We start from the raw sequence: 23,949 nt of genomic DNA on the forward strand, positions 1-23,949 counted from the left end.
GTTAACTTGTTGACGAAAAAGGCGATATTTGGATGAGTCATAGAAAGATACTGAAGATCGCCTATGATGCTCCGAAAGAGTTTAAGATTAACAACAATAGTGTCATCATGTTACATCAGGAGTTGACTTGTGGACAGAGGAGTGATAACTTCCTTAGCTTCATGCATTTTGGTTCGTTCAAGGAGGTCCCAGATATATTTGTGTTGGCTGAGAAACAACCCTTTGGACATTAGTGCCATCTCATTACCAAGAAAAAAATGAAGGTCTCCTAGGTCCTTGATGGAGAAGGCATGAATACACTGATTAATAGCGGAGATAGTGTTGCTTGTGATTAGTATGTCATCAACAGACACTAGAGCGTAGAGGATGATGGACCGGCATCTGAGGATGAAAAGAAAAGAATCTGATTTTGAGTTATGAAAACCATAACTACGCATGAACTAGCATAGGGTATTAAACAATGCACTCGATGCCTGTTTGAGCCCATATATAGATTTTTTGAGATGGCAAACATGATGTGGGAAATCTAGATGAATGAATCTAGGGGATTGTTGCATGTAGACTTTCTTCGGCAAGGTGACCATGAAGAAAGGTGTTGTTCACATCAAGTTGTCGAATCTTCTAGCGATGTTGAAATGCGATGGAAAGCACCAACCCAACTGTGGATGGTTTGATGACTAGACTAAATGTTTGAGTGTAGTCTAGCCTTGGTCTCTAATGAAAGTCCTTAGCAACCAACCTCACTTTAAACCTGTCAATGGAGCCATCGGGTTTCCTCTTAACACGAAATACCCATTTGCAGCCAACCAAATTTTGGGTGACTTGTTTTGGTACCAATTCCCAAGTTCATTGTTAAATTAGGGCTATAAATTCCTTGCTCATTGCACCATGCTAGTTAGAGGACTTCAAGGCTTGAGTAACACATATGTTGGTTCCACTGTAGGAGGTAGGTGATGTTTTGTGGTAAGGAGAAACTTTTTATTAGGCTTGTGGATGTTGTTCATTGATTTAGTGACATGCTTAGAAGAATGAGATGAGAGAGGCCCTGATGCTATAGTAGTGTCCGATCCAAGTATTGGTGACCTCGTGGTAAGTATACGGGTAGTTAGCTATATGAGATGAGGAACTGGTGGAAGGTGGGGCGGACATATGGCAGGTTTTGTAGTATTTTGAGTATTGGTTGAGTAATGTTGGATAAGTGGATGATGAGAGAGATCAAAGGAAGATAAGGGTGAATGTTTGGAATTTGAATTTGGTGGTGGTGGAAGAGGTTGGGCTAAGATAAATGGAAAGAGATTCGGGTTAGGTTTAAAGTTTGAATTGAATAGGAAGATTGACTCATGAAAGATGACATGGCGGGAAATATAGAGTTGGAAACACTAATAGGCGTGGTGTTTAGTAGAGTAGCCTAGAAAGACACATGTTACACTATAATTAGACAACTTGTGAGGAGCATAGGGCCGTAGCCATGGATATCACAAGCAGTCGAAAACATTGAGAGAGGAGTAGTTGGGGCAATAGTGAAAGAGAACCTCAAATGGGGACTTGTGATGAAGTGTGACAGCAGGCATCCAATTGATCAAAAACACAGTGGTTTGGAAGGTAAAACACCAAAATTGTGATGGCACAGAAGAGTGACTCAAAAGGGTAAGAGTTGTTTCAACTATATGATGAGTGTTTGCGTTCGATTAGACCAATATGTTTTAGAGTGTAAAGAGGACTGATATAGTGAGAAATGCCTTGATTATTGAAAAATTGTTCAAGTTTTATATATTCAGTGCCACCATCTGTGTAAATTGATTTGATTTTTGTGAGGAAACATTTTTTCAAGTTTGACATCAAATTGTGGAAATATTAAGGCAATTTCACTCTTAGTTTTTAATGGATAAAGCCAAACATAATGAGTGACGGGTGGAGGAGAGGGTGGTCGGAGAATTGATGACTCAAGGTTGAAGGGTGTAGAGATCACCATTACTTAGTCCATGCATCAAGGTCGCCCCCGTTGCTTGATCCTTCACACAAAAAAAGAATGGGTGAAACTCAAAGTAGACATTATTGGTTTAGCAAAATTTGGAAACATAAATAAAATTATGACTTGCATCAAGAATGCATAGGATATTATTAAGAGAAAATGTGGTAATAGGAGTAGAGAATTTTGTCGAGCCAACATGAGAAATTATCAAACTTGTACCATCACCAATTTGCACCTCATTAGGACCACCACATTCAGAATGAAGAGTGAGATTGTTAAGGTTGGTGGTGACTTGATGGCTTGCTTTAGTATCTAGGATCCAATTCTAAGGAGGTGTAGGAGAAGCAAAAGCATAATGGGCTGACGATGCATTCAATTGCATCAGTTGTGGGGAAAATTTGGCAATATGGCTACGAAGATCACAATACTGCCATCTCGGTGGTGGGTGATTGTTGCCATGTGGTGGGAACCCATTTAATTTTTTGTTGGAGTTGCTTTGTTGAAAACTTGGGAAGCCTCTGTTACCAGTGGGGTGAGTGGATTGGAAACCACCATTGTTTGACTTGTGGAAAGAACCATTGTGACGAGAACCTTATTTATTAATTTGTCCAAATCTTTGATGGAAGTTTGCAGTAGGAATATGAACCTTAGATGACACCTCATCACATTTGAGGTACTCTTCATGAGCTACCAAATGGCTGTGAAGTTATACAAAAGTAAAAGGGTGATCTCTACTGCGAGTAGAAGTTGCAATGTGACGGTATTCAGGTCCTAAACCATTAAGGACATAAAGAGTCATGTCATCATCGGAGATAATATTATCAAGAACACTAAGTTCATCCACAATTTGTTTAATAGAAAAAAGGAACTATGATAGAGAGGGAGCCTTTTTTTTTTTTTTTTTTGCTTCTTTGAAGTTTGTTCTTCAAGGACATGACATGAGAGCATGAGGGGTTCACATATTTGGATTCAAGAGCCTTCCAAAGTTGTTGAGTTGTGCCACAGGTAGACAAAGCAATGCTATCACGCTCATTCATTGAGGTAAGAAGTAAGGTCCCAATGAGTTGATCTTAACAAAACTAGTCATCATAGGCTGGATTTGGAGTACTAGTGCCATCTGGACCAAGGATCTAGGCGGGTAGGGCTAGGCAAGTGCCATCAACATAGCCAAAGAGCTTCATACCATGAAGTAGAGATCTCACCTGATAACGCCATGCAAAGAAATTGGTGGTAGAAAGTTTGATGGGGATTTGAGCACTCGATTGAAAGAACTAAATCTGTTTGGATTGAGAAACAATAGTGGATTGAGTCTTGGGGGTTGTAGTAGAGTTGGAAGGGGAGGAGGCCATGGAGCGATGCCTGTTGGAGAGGTGAGCGCCTGATACCATATAGAAATGTACCACTTAATTAGTTTGTTATTATGTTCAACTATTCAATGATGTACAAGATATAGATAAATTTATACATCAGCAAAATTACATTTGAAGTTTGAATTTAAAACACAATAAAGGATAGCCTTGATAATAACCTTGACGATTGGAGCATCTTTAGCTAAGTTTGAATAGCCTTGATGATTGGAGCATCTATTGCTAAGTTTGAATTAGTAATGCTTTATTACAAGAATACTAGTAGATAGTGGCAATTTAATGAGCTTGATTTACTAGAATTGTTTTGAGAAAATGTAGTTCTCTCTAGATAGATTGAATCCCATATCCTTACCTTTATACAACTTTACAGTGGAAGTAGTACTAGTTTCCAGATCAATACGAAACCTTGGGCATTGAGCCTCAAAGCATTTCTTGATAGATAAATTTCATGGTACTCAAAACTCCCTCATCGACATATAATGTTATACTTGGACAACCACTCCTAAATGATATGAGGGATGTGATCTTATCAGGATATCTTATGAAACCTTACTCCACATGGACTAGGTTAAATTTGTGGTGACCAAGAAAAGGCTATACACTGCTATATCTCCTCGACTAAATGAAACACTTGCTATAGTAGAACAATTCATAAACAAGCCTCAACCCATAGAGAAATTGGAGGCTATATAGTTAAAGGATGACGACATAGAAAAATTGGCATGTGTGGGAAGTTAGCTACTAGAGGAAACTAAAAAAGATATTATGGAATGCCTAAAGTCCAATGTTGACATATTTTCCTGAACACTAGCTAACATGCCAAGAATTAATCTAGAAGTAAATATTTGTCATCAATTAAATGTCAACCCTAACGTGGGGACGGTTAAACAAAAGAAGAGAAATATTGGGACAGACAGACAATAAACACCAGAAGAAAAGGTTGGAAAGTTGTTGAAGGTTAGTTTCATATGAGAATTTTATTATCCTAAGTGGTTGGCCAATGTTGTAATGGTCAAGAAAGCTAATGGAAAATGGAGAGTATGTGTGAACTTCATTAATCTCAACAAGGCTTACCCTAAAGACTCTTATCCTCTCCCACACATTGACAAATTGGTGGACAAGACTTCAAGATATGAACTTCTAAGTTTCTTAGATGTTTTTTCAAGATGCCATAAAATTATGATGTATCCCTTAGATCAGGAGAAAACATCCTTTATCACTGAAACTGGTACTTTTTCCTATAATGTTATGCCTTTTGGGTTAAAGAATGCTTGGGTAACCTATCAACGAATGATTAATAAGTATACAAGGAATTACTAGGGAAAACAATGGAAGCCTATGTGGATGACATGATAATTAAGAGCAAGAAAACTAAATCGCATGCTATGAAGCTCACTCAAGTGTTTCAGGTACTCAGAAGATATGACATGAAGCTTAATCCTAATAAGTGTTCATTTGGGGTACAATTTGGGAAGTTTTTTGGGGTACATGATTACACAGCAAGGTATTAAAGTAAACCTAGAGAAGATCTTAGCTATCCTAGACATGAAACCCCCTACTTCAAAAAAAGTTGTCTAGAGATTAACAAGAAGAATAAATTCCCTAAAGAGGTTTTTATCCAAATTGAAAAAAAAAAATTATTCTTTTTTTCCAAACCCTTAGAGCAAGGAAGAGTTTTGAATGGACAGAAGAATGTCAAAAAGCTTTTGAAGTGCTGCAAGAATACTTAAAAAATGTTCCATTCTTGACCAGACCAAATACTGGGAGATGTTTTTCATGTATCTAGGAGTAAGTAATACGACGATTAATGCAATTTTGGTACAAAAAGATGACTACTAAACTAACTCGTATATTATGTCAGCAAGGTATTACAAGGAGCAAAATGCAAGTATCCACATATTGAAGAAGTTACACTAGCATTAATCACGACCTCAAGAAAACTAAGGCCCTACTTACAAGATTACTTTATTACTGTCCTGGCTAATCAACATATTAGAAAAATATTGTAGAGATTGGAGTGTTTAGGGTGACTCACCAAATGGGTTATCAAATTGGGAGAGTATGACATCAATTTTCAAGCATGACAACAATAAAGGTCCAATATTTGGCAAACTTTATTTTCGAATGTACACATGAGAAGGAGTCCTCAGATAAAATGCCAACTTTTTCCAATGGAGCATCAAACTCTTCAAGAAGTGGAGTAGAAATAGTATTAATATCTCCAGGTGAAGAGATCTTAGAGTATTCATTACACTTTTTCTTTTCAAGCTCCAATAATATTACAGAATATGAAACCTTGATTACTAGAATGAAAATAGCTAAAAAAAACTCAAAGTAGAGAAATTAATTGTTCATAGTGATTCTCAACTAGTTATACAGTAGTTAAGGCCAATATGAAGCAATTAAGGGAGCCTAGCATGGCCTAATATCTACAAAAGGTCAAGATACTGGCGCAATCATTGGAACATTTCTAATTTATACAAATTAATAGATCTTTAATTAGTCACACTAATGCATTATCCAAACTAGCCTCGACAAAGGATTCCTTGGGAAGGATAATGCATGTAGATGTTTGAGAGAAAAGTTAGCTTAAGAGGGGGTGAATTAAGTTTTTTCACCCTTTTTAAAATAAACTTGAATAAAATCAAATGTAAATACAGTGCTATAAATAAAGATAATAAAAGCAGTACACGCGATGTAAAGTGGTTCAGCCTCACTACGAACCTTTACACTTGGCTTTTTACAAAAGGGCTCAGCCACAACCATAACCTTTCACAGGGCAAGGTTTAACCTTTACACGGTGGCTTTTCAAGTAGGTTAAGTTAGAACCACTACCTTTTGAAGGATAAAGCGTAACCTTTAAATAGATTCACAATAGACTTGTGACGAACAATTCAAGAGAAGGACGGATAAAATAGTGCATATAGAAGCTTTTCTCTTGAATAAGAGAGTTCCAAGATTTTAAATGAAGCTCACTTTCAAAATTTCTCACAGAAAGATGTTAGAATGAATAGCTCGTGAGAAGTAGGATTTGAAGAATGGAATGGAGATCGTGAAGTTCACTTGGAGTATTAGAATGATGCAGGTGTGAAAGAAGTAAATTGACACTTCCCTTCTTGGTTATTTCTACTATACTTTGGCAGTTTCCATTTTTTGGGTTTTAACTACATGGTTTGATCAGAAACAGCCTCGCGAACAAAACTCACTACCTTTGGCTGTAATGCATGGCCTTTTTTGGCCAAATTCGGTTGTTTACTCCTCCAAATTAGCAAATTTGCTATTTTAGGAAAAATTTGATTAACTGATAACTTTTTGTAGGAAAGTCTGTTTTGATTGCCGTCTACGGCACTGATCTTGTTTCCATTAGCACTTCGATTTGGTTTATTTAGTTTCCAACTTTCCATTTTTGAAAACTTTGTTATTCGTGGAGTTCCTATATAGTGAGGGTTCCTAAGAATGTAAAAGACAATTCTTGGATGAATAAAAGTTTGGAGAAAATTCTTTGTTTGTGATTTCCAATTTTTCTACGCTAATTTGTTGCGTCATAGAATGCGTGTGTAGCTCTCTTCTTTTCTTTAAGTGGCTTCCTCCTCTATTTATAGATTTCCTGCACTTAAAAGTTAGCTGATATGGTAGATTTCAAAATGAATGAACCATTTTGTTTCACAAATACCACTTTTTGTCTCTAATAGCATTTAACAACAATTAATAATTTATATGAGAAAGCCCATGTTGTCTGAGAAGCATTTAATGATCTTAAAAGCTAAGTCTATCAAGCATTGAAGGCGTCTAACGGCTATAAATTTTAAAATGTAGATGACAATTACTCAACTGGGAGAAAAAGATACTCGACTAATGAACAGTACACTAATCGAATGAATAAAACATGTAATCAATTATGTAGAGTATACTCGAGTACAACTCTCGAGTATGATTAAGCATTACTCGATTAACTCATAAGCCATGTAAAGCACATATCAACATACTTGACTAACATGCTAGAGTTACTTGACTAATGAAACATATACTCAAGTACAAATACTCTATACTTGATTAATTTTGAAGCACAGAATCATAGCCACAATTAGTCTAAGCATTACTCGACTATCTCAAAAAATATACTCAATTGAGTTTAAAAGATACAGAGAGCATGCATAACTCACTCAACTAATAGATCCTTAATAGTCGATTGATCTTTTAGCTTCATAAGGCACATATTCGACTATCTTGAAAAGCACTAAGATATATACTCGAATAATTTTTTATATAAGAAAAATAGATGTGTAAAGCTTTTCACCAACAGATAATTGATTAATTCAAATATGTTAGCTGATTTTTAATATATGCTTTACTTTGATCAATAAATGCTCAAACCTCGATGCTCTTGAAGATACATGGATAATCTCAAGGCATACTTCGTGTGTATGAGGGATTTTTTTATGATTATGCGAAGAGCCAAACTCGATTAAAGATTTAGAAGAAAATATTTGTATAGCACATACTCCAATTGAAACTTTTTCCATAATTGATTTAATCACTTCAGTACGCGGAGAGGACAACATTGAGCAATATTTTTTAGAGGGCTTTTATACTTGGCCAAAAAAAAAATTTCCTCAAAAGCTTGTCATGCTTGATTGACATATGAACATACTTTACCATTTGGAAATATATGAGCATGAATTTTCCTATTCAAAATTATTTACCGAAAAATGTTTTGTAAATCATCAATAAACCAAATTTACTAAAAAATAGATTTTCCAAAAGTATTTTCTCCATAAATCAAAACACAAATTTCTTAACCATGTCTTTCAACAACCTAGTATCAAGTAAAAAGTGGTGTTAAATGTTGATATCATCAATGATTGGGAACCCGTATTTGAAAATTCCTTGCTATAAGAGAACTCCCATATGATCTTATAGAGGCTAGAAACATGAAGCTAGGGGAGCTAGATTTACACTCATTAATGGGTGATATAATTGTATAGCAATGGCACCACAACCCAAAAGGGGGGGTGAATTGGGTTATTTTAAAATTTTGATTGAACTTAAAATCATTTTTGATGAAATATAAGAATTTTAAAGCAAATAAGGGTAAATAGGGGGGTTTGCTTAGCATAATAAATGAAATAAAGAGTAAAAGCAATAGAGGGACACAAACGATTTATAGTGGTTCAGTCAAATGGCCTAATCCACTCTCTTAGCTCCTCACTAAAGATTTTAAATACTTTACTATAGCGTCCTACTTAATCACAAGTAGGCCTTCTAGCCCCCAAGATTAGGAAATACAATCTTCCTACTATCAATGTAGGCCCTCTAGCACACTTACTAGGAAATTACAACAAGATAACGAAATGAGGGAATCCGAGAGATAAGCCCCTCAGTTACAAGTTCTCTCAAAATGATATAAGGCTTGAAAATAAATAAATACAATGAAGCAACAAAGCTATAAAAAGAGAAAATTTAAAGAACAATTGAAAACTTGAAAGTTTTGAGCACTTAGACACTTTACAATAAATTCTCTAACCCCATAAATGCACCATCAAGTCTGAATTTATAGAGAAAGATGAGTGCTTCCAAAAATATGGTCATTGGTGGTAGTTGGGGCTCATTAAATGAACTGACGAAGTAGCTGTTGGAAGCTTCTGCAACAAAAATGGTTAATAGATTCAAAGAATCGGTTAACAGGTTACTTCAAGAATTTAAAAATCAATCGACACTAGGAACAAAAATAGTTGACACGACCAAAGATAGTCGACCGATTTACTTACAGTAGCTGTTGATTACTCACGATCGAGAGCCTAAAAAATGACCAATCAACAGTCTTTTTGAAATTGGTCGATAATAAGGAGAAAAATGGTCAATAGTTCCTTAGAATTGGATGACAGCTTATCTTTGCTTTTTAAAACATTTTGCTCCATTTTCTCCAACATTTTAAAACTGATTTTGAAATACATTTTTGGAGATTCTTTTGAGACATAAGATTTTGTTTTTTCAATCTCCATCAAGATATATTGAGAGAAATGATTTTTATTTTAGCAAAGTGTTTGAAATTGATTTTCATTTAAAACCAAAAGACATTTAGAATTGAATTAGGGCATAGATGTAAAACCAATGTTTTTCATCATCAAAACCAAAAACAGGGGTAAAATATCAATGGGATGCTATATAAAAAAGCTTTCACTATGCCACTACTCAAATGCTTAGGTCTCGAAGAAGCAGAGGATGTACTAAATGAGGTACATGAGGGAATATGTGGAGAACATTTGGGATCAAGAGCATTAGTTGCAAAAGTACTTCCAGTAGGTTTTTTCTAGCCAACACTTAAAAATAAAGCTTTGAAAAAAGTGAAAAAATATGACAAGTGCTAAAGATATGGGCCTATTTACTTTGCACTAGTGTCAATCATATAGAGTATTTTTCAATCGATCCCTTTTGTAAAATAGGAGTTGGATATCTTAGGCTCTTCCCACAAGTATCAGGCCAATGCAAATTTCTATTAGTAGCCATAGACTAATTTACAAAATGGGTAGAAGCAGAAGCACTTGCAACTATCACGGAAAGAAAAGTAGAGGCAATGGTATGGAAAGACATCATATGTTAATTCGATATTCCTAGAATTATCAAAATAGAAAATTGTTTAATTTGATTGTGAAACCCTTCGAACCTTCTGTGAAAACTTGGGAATACAAATGTGAATAACATCAGTCTCATATATCCATAAGCAAATAGACAAACAAAAAGTAGTAATAGAACTAGTCTAAAGACTTATCTTGATACAGCAAAAGCAACTTGGGTTGACAAACTACCCACTATTTTGTGGGTATATCAAACAACTAGCCAGGTATCCATGGGTGAAACACCATTTAATCTTGTTTATGAGACAAAGGCACTCATTCTAGTGGAAACTGGTGTTGGATCTATGAAAGTAAGTGTAAAACTTTGTTAGCTTAAGAGAAGGGTGAATTAAGCTTTTCACCCTTAGAAAAAATGAATAACTTGAAGCTAAAAGTAAAAGGAAACTAAAAGAATGCATCACACAAGATATATAATAGTTCGGCTATGCGTACTCCACTACCTTAACTCCTCACCAAGGATTTTATCCAACCAACTTATTTGGATAGCTTTTAAAATAGGCTCAACAACAAACTTTTACAACCAATAGCTTTTTAAATAGGATAAGCTATAACCAATGCCTTTTACTAGGGTACATCTTAACCCTTACAATATCACAATGAGAATGTGAATAAAGGATACAAGAAAAGGTATAGAATGAATAGGATTACAAACTCTTCTCTTGGGTTTACAAAAAGATGAAATAATGTAAAAGTGTAAGCTCAATCTCTCTTCTTCTTTTTGATGGATGTGAATAGTAGAGCACTTCTTGAAAGCTTTTGAATATTTAGGATTTTAGGTTAACAACATTTTTCTTTCTCTTTAGACTTTAGCTCCTTTTATAGTGTTTTGTTCTTTAATACATATGTTGAGTTGTCTATCAAAGTGAGAGAATGTTCTTTGTGTCTTAATTGGCATTTTTTGTCTCTACAAAATCTCAAAATTCAGTTAGAATCATCAAATTTCATGTACAAATTGTTTGAGAAGCATTTAATATTCTGAAAAGTAGAGACAAATTGCATTTATTGTGTTGTAATGATTATGTTTTTCAAACTCTATCAAACATTACTCGAGTACAAAGTATTATTTAATCGACTAAGTTTAATTCTTACTCGAGTATAGATGTTTTGTAATAGAATATTTTTTTTATTTACTCAATTACAAATTTGCTTTTACTCGATTAAATTTTTGAGATAGAAAATTGCAATACATACTCTATTAAAAAACTATATTTACTCAAGTACACATAAAACTTTACTCAATTAACATTTCAAGTACTTGATTACACAAAGGGTTGAGAGACTTAACACATTTGTAGAAGTTATATACTTGATTACAAAATAAGTTTACTCGAGTACACTTAAATCATTACTCAATTACAAAAACTAAATCCTCGATTAATTTTTGTATTGCCATAAATTTATATTATCTACTTGAGTTCATTTGATCTTTATTCGAATATATTGAGACTTGTAATCGATTATCTATTACACAATTTATGCTTACTTGATTACAAACAAGACATATATACTCAATTAAAATAACATATCTTAATTGATTTGGTTTCAAGGCTTATCTAATAAGAACATTACTTAAATATATAAGATTTTTACTTGAATACAAGAATTAGATCAGACCATTATTCGATTACATGAAGTGTTTTACTCGATTACAAGAACCAATCTTTTTTACCTAATATGAGATATCACTATATTACTCGAGTAACATAGATTTGTACTCGATTAAGAGACTTGCTTTACTCGATTGATCTATATATCTTAATTATTCGATTATTTTTGCCCTTATATATTAATTTTAACACATTGTTTTGATCATTATCACTTAATATTAATTTTTTTATTTCATCATCAAATCAAAACTTTAACAAACTAACAAATTACTCAACAATAAGCATGTTTGACGAATAAAAAAATTCTGAAGCCTTGCAAGAGAACTTGGATTTCATAGAAGAATAAAGAGATAAAGCTTTCATTTGATTGATAGCTTATTAAAAAAGAATAGCAAATTATTACAACAATAGAGTATGAAGTAGGCCACTAAAAGATAGAGATCTTATTCTAAGTCTATCATCAATAACTAATGCCCTTAAAGATGATGGAGAACTCTAACCTAAATGGGAAGATCCTTATAGGATCTAAAAGATGATTGGCCTAAACACATGCATACTATAAATGTTGCAAATGAGACAATATAAGAAAGACATGGAATCCAATCTATTTAAAGTTTTATTATCCACTGGATACGTAAAGTTTTTTTCAATATAATGAAACATAACCTCGTGTCGGGTTATGGATGTAGGCATCTTTTGCCTAACCACATAAAATCTTATCTTGTGTGCATATGTCATTTTTTTGCAACTTTATTTCTCTATTACTCTATTGCACTAATAAGCTATACTCTAAAGTCCCTTTTATAGATTTTATTTAGCCAGACAATAAACACATGTGAAAGGATCATGAAGATGGTGGATACGTAAACCTAGCATCTAGAACACAAAAGATCTAGGGTTCATCATCTCAAACAAAAGACCACAAGTTGTTAAGACAACAATGGGCTTAAAGAGCCATTGTAACACATGCAACATAACATTGTTAAGATATGCAATGTGCCAATGGCCAAATAAGATCCATGTGATGCACGCAACATGCATGAAAAACATACGATGTTAAGACAGTAATTGGCTTGAAGAGCCATTATAACACATGTATAATAGCGATATTAAGAAGTGTATTGGCCAAATAAGACCTATTTGGTGCATGCTGCACGAAGACCATAAGCTATCAAGATAGCAATGGGCTTAAAGATCCATTGTAACACATGCAGCATAACACTGTTAAATGTGGAATGGCTAACTAAGACCTATTATGATGCACACAACACGAAGACCATAAGCTGTTAAGATGGGAATAGGCTTAAAGAACCATTATAACACATGGAACATAATGTTGTTAAGATGTGCAATGGCCAAATAAAACCCATTGTGATGCACGCAACATGAAGACTATAAGCTGTTAAGCCAACAAAAGGCTTAAAGAGCCATTGAAACACACATAGGATAGCATTGTTAAGATGTGCAATAGCCAAAAAAGACCCATAATGCATGTAACATAAAGATCTTGGTACAAAAAAGTTTTCTCAAAAGGACCAAGGCATAAATGAGATACCTTCGTCTTGAGAACTAGTAAGTACTGGGACAATCAAGGTAAACTATAAAAGATTTTAAACAAATGGTGGTTCAAGTTATACTTATTGAGTGTTGAAGTAATTACTTAAAAACATTTGCGTATATATGTATCAGTAACCTAACATGTAGACAAATACAAAGAATTCTTCAACAAAACATAATTCTCCCAAAGAATTAGGAAGTAATATTAATATGCAAAAGGAATAAACCATATTAAAAAAAGGATGTACGACAAGAAAATGAAGATAAAACATTTGCGTATATATGTATCAGTAACCTAACATGTAGACAAATACAAAGAATTCTTCAACAAAACATAATTCTCCCAAAGAATTAGGAAGTAATATTAATATGCAAAAGGAATAAACCATATAAAAAAAAGGATGTATGACAAGAAAATGAAGAAACACATCATTAGAAAAAACCAAAAACAAAAACCTATACTACTCTACTAGGTTAGGACGACTCTCCACCCATGGTACAACGGACAAAGCATCATGAGCCTTACCAACAGATGGAAACTTTGAATTCTTGAAGGAAGTCATGAGTGGATCATGAGCAGAAGGGGTTAATTCCTCAACCCCATTGGGTGTTGCTTCATCCAAATCTTGTGAGTGCATCATCTTCTGGTTTGCTTGACCACTAACTACTCTCTCCAACCAACATCTTCCTATCCCTACAGTGTAGAGAATGTGGAAGATTGCACTTTGTCCGATCACGATGATGATGCTCATCAAGATCAAGGAAGGAAGTCATCTCCTCATCCCTATCTTGGCCAAGAAAAGTAGAAGGTCCTCGATGATAGCTCTTTGCAATAGTTTCCCTTGACGGGAGCACTCGAATAAAAAGAGATGGAGGTGGAATAAAGAAATCCATCATATCTTGATAAGAAGGCGATAGTAGTTATGGCATCGATGTTAAGGGAGGCAGTAGACGAGGTGTAGCAGTAGTAAGAGTCACCCTCACTTGAGAAGATGGGCCTGCCTTATCCCTCGTAACTTGGGAACATTTAAAGGCCTTGGCAACCTTAGTTTCATCTACCTCAAATCATGAAATGGCCTCGCTCCCAAATTGACGCATATGTGTAAAAATGAAAGAATAAGTAGATTGGAATAGTATGCAAACACATAAATGAAGAATAAGCAAAACATGGAAAAGCAAGAAAAAATACCCTTAGGAGATATTCGCTCCTATGGGGACGTGGAGGTGTGCAAGTGACCCTCATCTTTCCTCTTTCTTCTCCTTTCTCTCCACACATCGTCAAGAGAATAATCATTTGGGGGATGAAAATTGAAGGTTAAACTCTAGAAGGAATCATTAGGTGATTCACACATTCCTTGATTAGGGAATCGACTTGGAGCCCTCTTCCATTGGCAAGGTCGAGGCATCACCAAGGGCTTGCATCTCTTTGATTATAGGTCCTATTCGACCATGGAGATGTTTGGAGGAGTCAAAACCTCTCAAATGGAGTGAGAGAGAAAAAGACTCGAGCTACCAAGAACTTAATGACATCATCATGACACTTGGGGATTACTTTGAGCATAAGCAAGTAGACTCTATATTGCTCCTTCTCTCCATCCCAACATCAATAGAAAGGGGTATTCTAGCTAGCCAGAGGATGTATGATGAAACAACGGGCCTCGAAGTCATCAACTTTTTTCGCAAGGTGAATAACAAGTGGTGGGATGCCTAGCGGACGTTGTAGGTTGAAAACCAAATCTAACCATCTACTTGGAAAACCAAGTAGAAGTAGTTAAAGAGCTCCGTAGTTGGGACCACCCCCTGCTAGTGGCATAAAATTGAGAAAGCTACTAGTTATGCCCATCTATTAGGGTGCAATTAAGGTGTAACTAAACGTTGCTCTCTAAAAAGGTCCATCCCAAACACGAGAAAAGGAAAATGAAGGCCAATAGAGAAAGAAAACTCATGCACAACAATACAACCCTCACTCAGGTGAGCGGTGCACATAGTTCAATCTTCAAGGAGATTGATCTCATAATCCACCAAAAGATGACAAGGCAACCATGCGAGGTCTTCCTTAGTAAGATAAGATGAACACCTAAACTAACTCTCAAAGGATGAGAAGTCACCTCTCAACTAGGATGTTTCATTCTAGCCATCATAAAGAAGAAACTTACCAAAGTTTTAAAAGTGGGATTCAAGGGAGTTTTTCAAGAAGAACAAGGGTCTCTTAAGAAGTACGAAATCCAAGTGAGTTTTCTTTGAGATCGCAAGAGTCACTTGGGTAGTCAACGAAACTGGAAGAGTCTTTTGAAAGTTGGGAAAAATCGCTCGAAGTAAAACAAATGGTGAAAAAGTAAAATGAAGAAATAACCAGGCACTTCTTTTATGAGGAAAGGCGAGAGGCGAAGAGTTAACTGATCCAAACCATTTGATGATAATCTAGTAAGAGATTAAAAGCTAAAAGAAAAAGTCTTCCAATACAAGAGACTAAAATGGCAAAATGAAAGAAAGAAGTCCTTTAGTACATCAAGATGTTGGTTCATTAGGTAGAACTTCTCGGGAGAGTCATCTAGTACAAAAAGACTACTTTTCCTTTCGAGAGACCCGAAAGAAAGAATATGGAGTAATTGATGTATACCAAAAATAGAATAAAAATAAATAAGAAGAAAAGGAAAATAAGCAAAGAAAGATGAAATGCCAAGCCGAGGGACTCGGTAGAGTCTTTGGGAGATCCCTCTGTGTCGACCTCCAAAAAGCCTCTCAGGAGAGTCACAAGTATCTCCCTTGACCAAGTATCCCAGGTGACCAATCGCAGGGTATCCCATGAAGAAATGTGCAGTTTATCTTCGATGTTCACTTTGAAAATCTCTCAACAGATAAGGTTTCTATTAACAGTCCTTATCTAGGTTGTATGGAAATGAAAATGAAAAATGGATATAATACGAAATGAAAATGAAAAAATGACATTTTTTAAAAAGGTAAGAAAAAGAAATGCGGGGGAAACACATAAATAAAAAAAATAAAAGCCTTTTTGTAAATATAATTTTTAATATAAAAAATAGTCATTCAATCTAAAAATAAACATAAATTCCATAAGCATTCAAACAAATTTTAAAAAAATTAAAAAATTTAAGTTAGAAACAGAAAAAATTTCGATAGTTTCATGGATAGAAACGCATTTCTAATTTTTGATATTTTTTTAATATTACAAAACGGCCCGAAAATATTTTTGGCATTTCAAAATAAAAATGTTTCAAAAAAGTCAAAACAACGCCCTCGAGACATTTTTTGTGCATCATAGGTTCTTATCCCACACCAACAAAGAATCTTACATCTTTGAAAAATCCAGGGGCGGATTTACTAGTGAGCTGCCCTGGGCTGAAGCCCAGGGCAACCCACAAGAAATTTTTTTTTTATAATGTAAATTTATTAATTTTTTAGTAGTAGCCCACCCTTAATTTAACCCAGCCCACCTCCAATTTTGCCCAGCCCAGCCCATCCCATCTGGCTAGATCCGCCCCTGGAAAAATCATTCTTATAAATAGAGAATGATTCATATGTTCTTACTCATATCAAGTGTTATATGAATTCTTCAGCAATCTACCATTTACTAACTTAAATATCAAAGTGTATGCGCGAGAATCGCCCTATATCTTTTCATGATGTTCTTTCTTATAGGATTCTACAAGTTTGAAAATAGATTCCTCAAGACAAAATATTTTTGCTGTATTCAAATAACAGCAAAGGTAAATACTTTAAGTTTAACAAATGGAAACTTGATAATAAAAAATGATAATTAAACTATTTTTTGTTAAAATTAAATGTACATAGTAGAAGAGCCCAATTGTGTGTATTGTGGTCGTGCACTCTGTTTTGTGCTTTCAGATCAAACTAAAAGTGCATGCATGTGCATCAATGGAACTCTGTCGCCTTCCAGCCAAAGAATCAGAGAAAACAAAGGGTTGAGACAAATGACATAAATTCTTTTTCTCTACTGCATGCACAGCCATAGGTGTCCCATTTTTTAATGCTCTCGTGTTGTCCTCTTCTTTATTTTATACACTTCACTATTACATATTTTTTCAGTCTGAACTCATTATTTTAGTTGTCTTTCTACTCCATTCCCCCTGATCTTAGACCCTAAACAATTTTACTTTACAAATTAACGTTTCAAAAATTTTCAGCTTCGCATTTCATTTTCCCCCCAATTTTCCTGGCATCCAAACACGTAAGCTTTATTATTGTTAACGTTCGATTAGTCATTATGAAGGTTCGAGAAACTTGAAACAGAAACTAAAGAAAAACAAAAGACATTCATGTGCAGTACCTACTTTACAGTGCAGCTACATCTAAGATGAAGTGAATGCATTTGATGTAAACCACCACCCGTAAAAAGCCTTCTTTTATTCTTGTAATTGTCTCCCACATTTTCAAGCAAAATTTAGAAGCTTCGTCCATTTTCTTGGGCTGGTTCAACTCGTTTGTTAACCTCACATCTTCAACATCTTATTCTTCTTCCTTTTTTTTTGTGTTTTCAGACGCCTTTGGAAGGTCTCTCAGTGGCGCAAAAAAAGAAAAGAAAAGAAAAAAAAAAAAAAAGAGACGATTTGAAGAAAGCAAATGAGGTTGGATTTCAAAAACAACCCATTTCCGTTTTCATCATTCTCCCCTGCTCACAAGCGCAATCATGCGTTTGTGAAATTTTTTGTGTGTTGTCTCTTGTTCGGTCTCGTTTTCCGCTTCTTTTTCTCGAGCTCTATCCAATTGTCTTCGGACTCTGCTGATCCAGTTGACCTGGAAGGGACCTTGCCACCTTCCGTCGGTCTTCCGCCGGCCTTCGAAAAACTTCCGGTGACTGAGATCCAGGATACGCCGTCGGTTTCTGATCATTTTCGGGTCACTGAAACTCAAAGTTCTCTGAATATTGGTGAGTGCATTTTGTTTCCGCCGTTTTCTCTAGCACTCTTTGGGCCATGCATCAATCGCCAAATCCAATCAAGCTAATGGTTGTATCTTTTTTCCCATTTAGAATCATGAATGTGAACCAGATTTAAGACGAGGCTTTGTGCATTTTCTTTTATTTTGTTATACCTGTTTTTTTTTTTTTTTATGATTTATCCTGTTAATCTCTTTCAGTTTGTTTGATTAACAACTCTGGATCAACAGAAAAGATCGTGACGATTGATTAGTTAGTTGGGAATCCTCTTGTATTGAAGATGGATTTGTGAAGCAATCTAGGATTAAGTAGTTGAAGAATACTTCAATTTCTAGTCTTTACAAGGGGGCCCAAATCTCTGCCTCATTAAGCCAAATATATGCAGTGGTTCTTTAGTATTTGGTTGGTTGCTGGAGGGAGTTTTAAGTTTTAATCATATGAAATATGCACATTGACATTGAGTTTGTTCAATTACATTGTGCCCTGAACTGTATGGCTCTGCACCTTACTCATTTTCATCTACGTTTGCACAATCTAGCCACAGAAGAATGCGACTTATTTACGGGGCATTGGATCCCAAATCCTTCCGGTCCATTTTACTCTAACGAGAGCTGCCGTGAAATTGAAGCTCATCAGAATTGTATGACAAACGGGCGCCCTGATTCGGGGTATCTTTACTGGAGGTGGAAGCCACGCGACTGCGAGTTGCCCAAGTTTGATGCCGGGAAGTTTCTTCGTTTGATGAGGAATAAATCATGGGCCTTCATCGGTGATTCAATCCAACGTAATCATGTCCAGTCGCTACTTTGCACTCTGTCACAGGTAAAATTCCTGAAAGATTCAATAACAGAGTTGCAATTTCCATCAATGTTGTCGGCTTCTGTGATGATGCAGTTGAAATTCATTTACTGCTGTTAGCCATAGCTACTTGCTAGGGACTTACAAATAAGCTTATCTAATTATAATGAACTACCACCAACCATGATGGTCTATAATTGTTGCTGCTTTTATGATTAGAGTGTTGCTTTGTTAGTTCAGTAATCGCTCTCAACAAGTAGAAATTCAGGTTAAATCAATTTGCACAAGATTTGGATTTTGGATTATTTCCGTAACTAGCACTTACACAACTAAAATCATGATTGTGGAGTAGATTTACTCTACTTAATTTGACTGCGCAATTTCTTTGTTAAATAGTTTGGTCAAGGTTGTCTAGCTGCTTCAAAATCTAACTAGTTGTCGAATAAAGTTCACTACATCTTTTTTTTCTTTTTCTTTTTTTTCTTTCCCCTAAATGAGTCCTTTTCATGACTTAAACTGAAAATTGTCGCCTAAGTTCTGCTAACCACATTGAGAAGTATTATTATATGATCTTCTGTTCATTACGTATTGATAATCATTTGGTAGTTTCCTCATAAAAAGGGCTTGGTGGTGCATGGATTACTACCTGTAATCGTAAGAGAAAAGAAACACTTACAATTTGCTGAAAAATTGTGTCATCAAATCCCTCAGAAAATTGGAGCAGAGAAGATCGGATGTTCGCTTCCCTCTTTACAAATTGAATGTGTGTAGCTTCTTTAGCGTACAATGATTCCACTTGACAAATAGGCCATCAGTTTCAGTTTGAGATGGTGTTTAAATCTCATGTATCTATGTATATTACTGTTAGTGTTGGTGGTTGGGTGCCTGTGGTAGAGGAAGACCTAAATATGACCACGTACCCAAGTTAAAAAATAACCAATCACCAAACTAGGTAACTTCAATGGTCTAAACTGTTATTGCAAATGTTTAGACCCAGTGACCGAAGTATGCAATACCCTGTCTCTGTTACCTATAAGGAGAAATGATAAAGAAATTTGTCTGAATTAGAAAATTAATACAGCTTGATCTGGATGCAACAATTTCTCTATATGTTCTTGATCGTGTTTCTGGCTGTAGGTATTAGCAGCCTGACACATTGTTTCTGCATCTGTTCCATTCCGTTCATAACATTAAAATTTGTGTTTGTCTAGGAACGTTTGGTAGCTTTTGAGTTTGGATGGTAAAAAGTTGATGGAAATCTACTAGAAATTCCCTGCAGGTGGAACAAGCCATTGATGTCTACCACGACGAGTATTACAGATCCAGAAAGTGGCATTTTCCCTCTCACAACTTCACCCTTTCAGTGATTTGGACCCCCTTCCTTATAAAAGCTGCCATTTTCGAAGACATAAATGGAGTTTCATCCGCTGATATTCAACTTCATCTTGACAAGCTCGATTCATTATGGACCAAACAATACAAGAATTTTGATTACATGATAATTGCTGGTGGGAAGTGGTTTCTCAAAACAGCGATCTACTATGAGAATGAAGCGATCAAGGGCTGCCATTCCTGCCAAGGTAAGAATTTGAAGGAGCTGGGATTTGAATATGCTTATCGCAAAGGACTGCAGCTTATCTACAACTTCATAACAAGCTCAAAACACAAAGCATACGTGTTCTTTAGAACCGCCACGCCGGATCACTTTGAGAATGGAGAGTGGTTCAGCGGGGGTTACTGCAACAGAAGTGCGCCATTCAAAGAAGGGGAAATTGATATAAGCAGCCTTGACGCAGCAATGCGAAACATCGAGTTGGAAGAGTTCGAGAAGGCAGCATCCATGGCAGCCGAAAAAGGGGTCTCCTTGAAGCTGTTGGACACAACCCGGCTTTCATTGTTGAGGCCTGACGGGCACCCGGGAGTGTACAGGCAGTTCCAGCCCTTTGCCAAGGATAAAAATGCAAAAGTTCAGAATGATTGCCTGCATTGGTGCTTGCCTGGGCCGATAGATTCATGGAACGACTTGATGATGAAAATGTTGTCCAGTGGTCAAGAACTATGACAGCTGACGAGCAGAGCCAACTTCTCGTCGGCCCTCAGCAGGGATGGAGATATTGTGATTTCGGGGTTCTTGTGATCTGATCTGAATGCAATCTGGTATATTCAAAAGGGCATGCTTTGCAGAAATTGTACTGTAATTGGAGCTGCAATGAGTTGAGCGCTTGAAGATGGCAAGAAGGAAGCGAATGAGTAGCCATAGACGGCAAAAACATACTGGCTTTCTTCATTTCAGACCCATATCAAGAATCTGAAGAACGAATTTGCTCGGTATACAGTGATGAATTTCTGTAAAGCATTGTGCTTAGTTTTCACTTTGGTGATTGTTGTAAGCATGTCCATTTTTCAGAATGAAATTAGATGTGGCTTAATTTACATTTCGTTTGAGGCCATATTGTGTGGTTCTATTTTTGAAACTACATCGATATTTGGTTCCATTTCATAATTTTTAAATAGTAATTCTATTGCATGCATGAAATGTTTAAAATGTCATTACATTAGTTTTAATAATCACAATAGTTATTAAAACTAATAGGATTATAAAATAAGACCAAGTGAGAATATTTATATGGCTTTAGGTGAACAGTGGAGGGCTTCAAGTAAAATAGGACATGGGGAAAAGAATTATACTTGACTTCAGAAAATTTGTAATAGGGTTACTGTAAAATAACAATTAAAAAAGTGAAATTATGACTAAGAATGAGGGTAAGGGACGGATGGTATAATTCTCTAAAATTTTACAGAATTTTGGGTTAGGTTTGAGAAAAATTTGTTAAATAGATATCTTAATGATTAATGAAAATTAAATTTTGATAATGAAATTCTTTGAGACTATGAGTGTAGCACCCCAAAATTTTACATAATTTCAGAATATTAATTTATGAGGAAAAGTCATTAAAATAGACGTTATTGATGAATAAATTAAACTTTCTAATTCTACTGTTATTACCCAAAGATTCTTTAGGATTTTGAAGAACTAATTTTTTGAAGTTTGGGGTGTTAATGCAATTACCAATATTTTTGGAATATTTGAAAAATTAATTTTTGAAGAAAAATTAGCTTAATGAACAATTAGTTAAAATTTCTTGAGTATTAGTGTGATTATTCAAAATTTTGATATTTAAGTGGTTTTGGAAAATAATTCTTGTGACATAATTTTTATGATTATTTCTTAAGTAAAGGTTGTAAAAATTGGACTCCAAATAAATTCGATTGATTAATAATGTTAGTGCATATTACTAAATAGTGGGACCTAAAGAGTGGGTAAGTAAGAAGTTAAATTGGAATTGGATCATGTTGATGTATTTGGGAGAAAAATAACATGTGTGTGAATCAATATAAAAGGAAGAAATATACAGGTATATATAGAAAAAAAAAGAAATTAAATATATGTATATAGAAAAATAAAAAAATAATTAAAAAATTCTTTAATTTTTTATTTAATAATACTCTTGGGAGAGTGAGGTGTTACACTTAGTATCAAAGAGAATCCATAGATAATATTAAGAGGTTTACACAAATAAAAATAAGAGACAACTTTTATAAGTTGGAGTCGAATAATTCCATAAGCAAGACGATATTGCTTTTATAAGTCAAAATTTACCACAATGGTGTGGAAGAGGGGAATGATTCACAATTGGAGACACAGTAAGATAAAGGGAATGAGAACAAAAGTTAAAAAAGGACTTGAGGACTGAGCTAAGAATGATAAGTTTAAGGAAAATTTAGCGATTAAATGATTGTTATGTGACTTGAGAAGGTTGGGAATGAAAAAAGATGGCCGAAAGACAAATCATAGAAGTGATAGATATAACCATTTTCTTGTCATGTAAAAGAATGAAAGACTTAGCATAAGGATAACAATGCAGTTGCAGTACTCACAATAACGGATCTGATGTTAATAACCAAATACCATATGACTGTTGGGTATAGGGAGGGGATTTTGAGGATCAATTAAAATAAAATAAAAATAAACTGTAACGACCTGTTAATAAGTCTAGAATTTTATGAGAAATATAATTTTATTATATGATGCATTTCGGGCATTATCCAAATTAAATGTGCCAAAATATTTTATGTGTTTATAAAAAGAAAAATTAATGAAAATATTATTTTAGAATTAATGTATGGTGAATAGTTAAAGAATGATTGTGTGAATAATAGGTTTGGGCGAAGGGTTAAAAGGCCCAATAGAATTGAAGAGTTGAAGTTCATTTATAAGTTGGGTTGAGGTCATTGGGTTTAAAATAAATTAAATATGTTTATGTTATTTTATTTAGGGTCTAAGATGGAAGTGGGTCATTTTGTTTAATTGGCTCATGGATTTGGGCTTGGGCCCATGTGTATAAAAGGTGCCATTATAATTAAATGAAAATGAGAAATGTGGCGAATGACAAAAAATGGTTTGAAAAAAGTGAGGGCAAATAGGGAATTTCATAATTGGAGAGATTAAAGAAAAGAGGAAAAAATGAAAAATGAAGAAAATTACCAATAAGGGCATGAATATTTGATTGTGAGTGTGCATTATGAGGGGTAAAATTGAAATTTGGAGAGGGGGTGGTTGGAGAAGGGACATGTAGCTCATTCTCCCCCCCCCTCCCCCCCCCCCCCCCCTCCCCCCCCCCCCTATTGTGAATGTGTGCTTCTATTGTGAATGTGTGGATATTTGATTGTGAATGTGTGCCTCTATTTTCTTTCCAACTTCTTCTCTTTCTCTCCATCTCCTTGTTCCTTCTCAGCAAATCTTCTCCTCTTCTCATTCTTCTTTTTTGCTTCTTTTTCTTCCATTTATTTTCTTAATTTGGAGTTCAAGTGAAGGTTGCAACTAGTGTTTTCTTCTTCTTCTTGGATTTTCTTCATCAAGGCAAGTTCTTCTTGCACCCTCTTTTGTTTGGTTTCACAAGCTTTTCTTGACTCTCTCTTTCTCTTCATTTAATGCAAGATTTTGTCTTTCCCATTGTGTTGAAATCTCTTTCGGTAAAATGGTTTATCTCCATTGGTTATAAGTATTGTATATTTATCTTGTAAATTGTATAGT

General features: G+C 35.0%; 1 protein-coding gene across 2 annotated transcripts; it reads left to right on the forward strand.

Moving 5' to 3' along the window:
* The first annotated feature begins 17,236 nt into the window (after positions 1-17,236).
* Positions 17,237-21,328, forward strand: LOC127801261 (protein trichome birefringence-like 23). Of its 2 annotated transcripts, none has more exons than XM_052336202.1 (3): positions 17,237-18,047; positions 18,601-18,878; positions 20,134-21,328. In XM_052336202.1, exons 1-3 carry the CDS (start codon positions 17,741-17,743, stop codon positions 20,914-20,916), a joined length of 1,368 nt encoding a protein of 455 aa, XP_052192162.1. In that variant the 5' UTR covers positions 17,237-17,740; the 3' UTR covers positions 20,917-21,328. The 2 variants fall into 2 exon arrangements, with proteins under 2 accessions (XP_052192162.1, XP_052192161.1); XM_052336201.1 differs by having other exon boundaries at positions 17,306-18,047; positions 18,595-18,878; positions 20,134-21,326.
* The last annotated feature ends 2,621 nt before the right edge of the window (positions 21,329-23,949 follow it).

The sequence above is a fragment of the Diospyros lotus genome, chromosome 5 (assembly GCF_014633365.1).
Source record: "Diospyros lotus cultivar Yz01 chromosome 5, ASM1463336v1, whole genome shotgun sequence".
Classification (NCBI taxonomy): domain Eukaryota; kingdom Viridiplantae; phylum Streptophyta; class Magnoliopsida; order Ericales; family Ebenaceae; genus Diospyros; species Diospyros lotus.

Bases quoted from the DNA above. Each gene is read 5' to 3' on its own strand.
- LOC127801261 (XM_052336201.1), top strand. From the start codon at position 17,741: ATGAGGTTGGATTTCAAAAACAACCCATTTCCGTTTTCATCATTCTCC. The intron at 18,048-18,594 runs GTGAGTGCATTT...TGCACAATCTAG, and splicing joins TCAAAGTTCTCTGAATATTG to CCACAGAAGAATGCGACTTA. The intron at 18,879-20,133 runs GTAAAATTCCTG...AATTCCCTGCAG, and splicing joins TACTTTGCACTCTGTCACAG to GTGGAACAAGCCATTGATGT.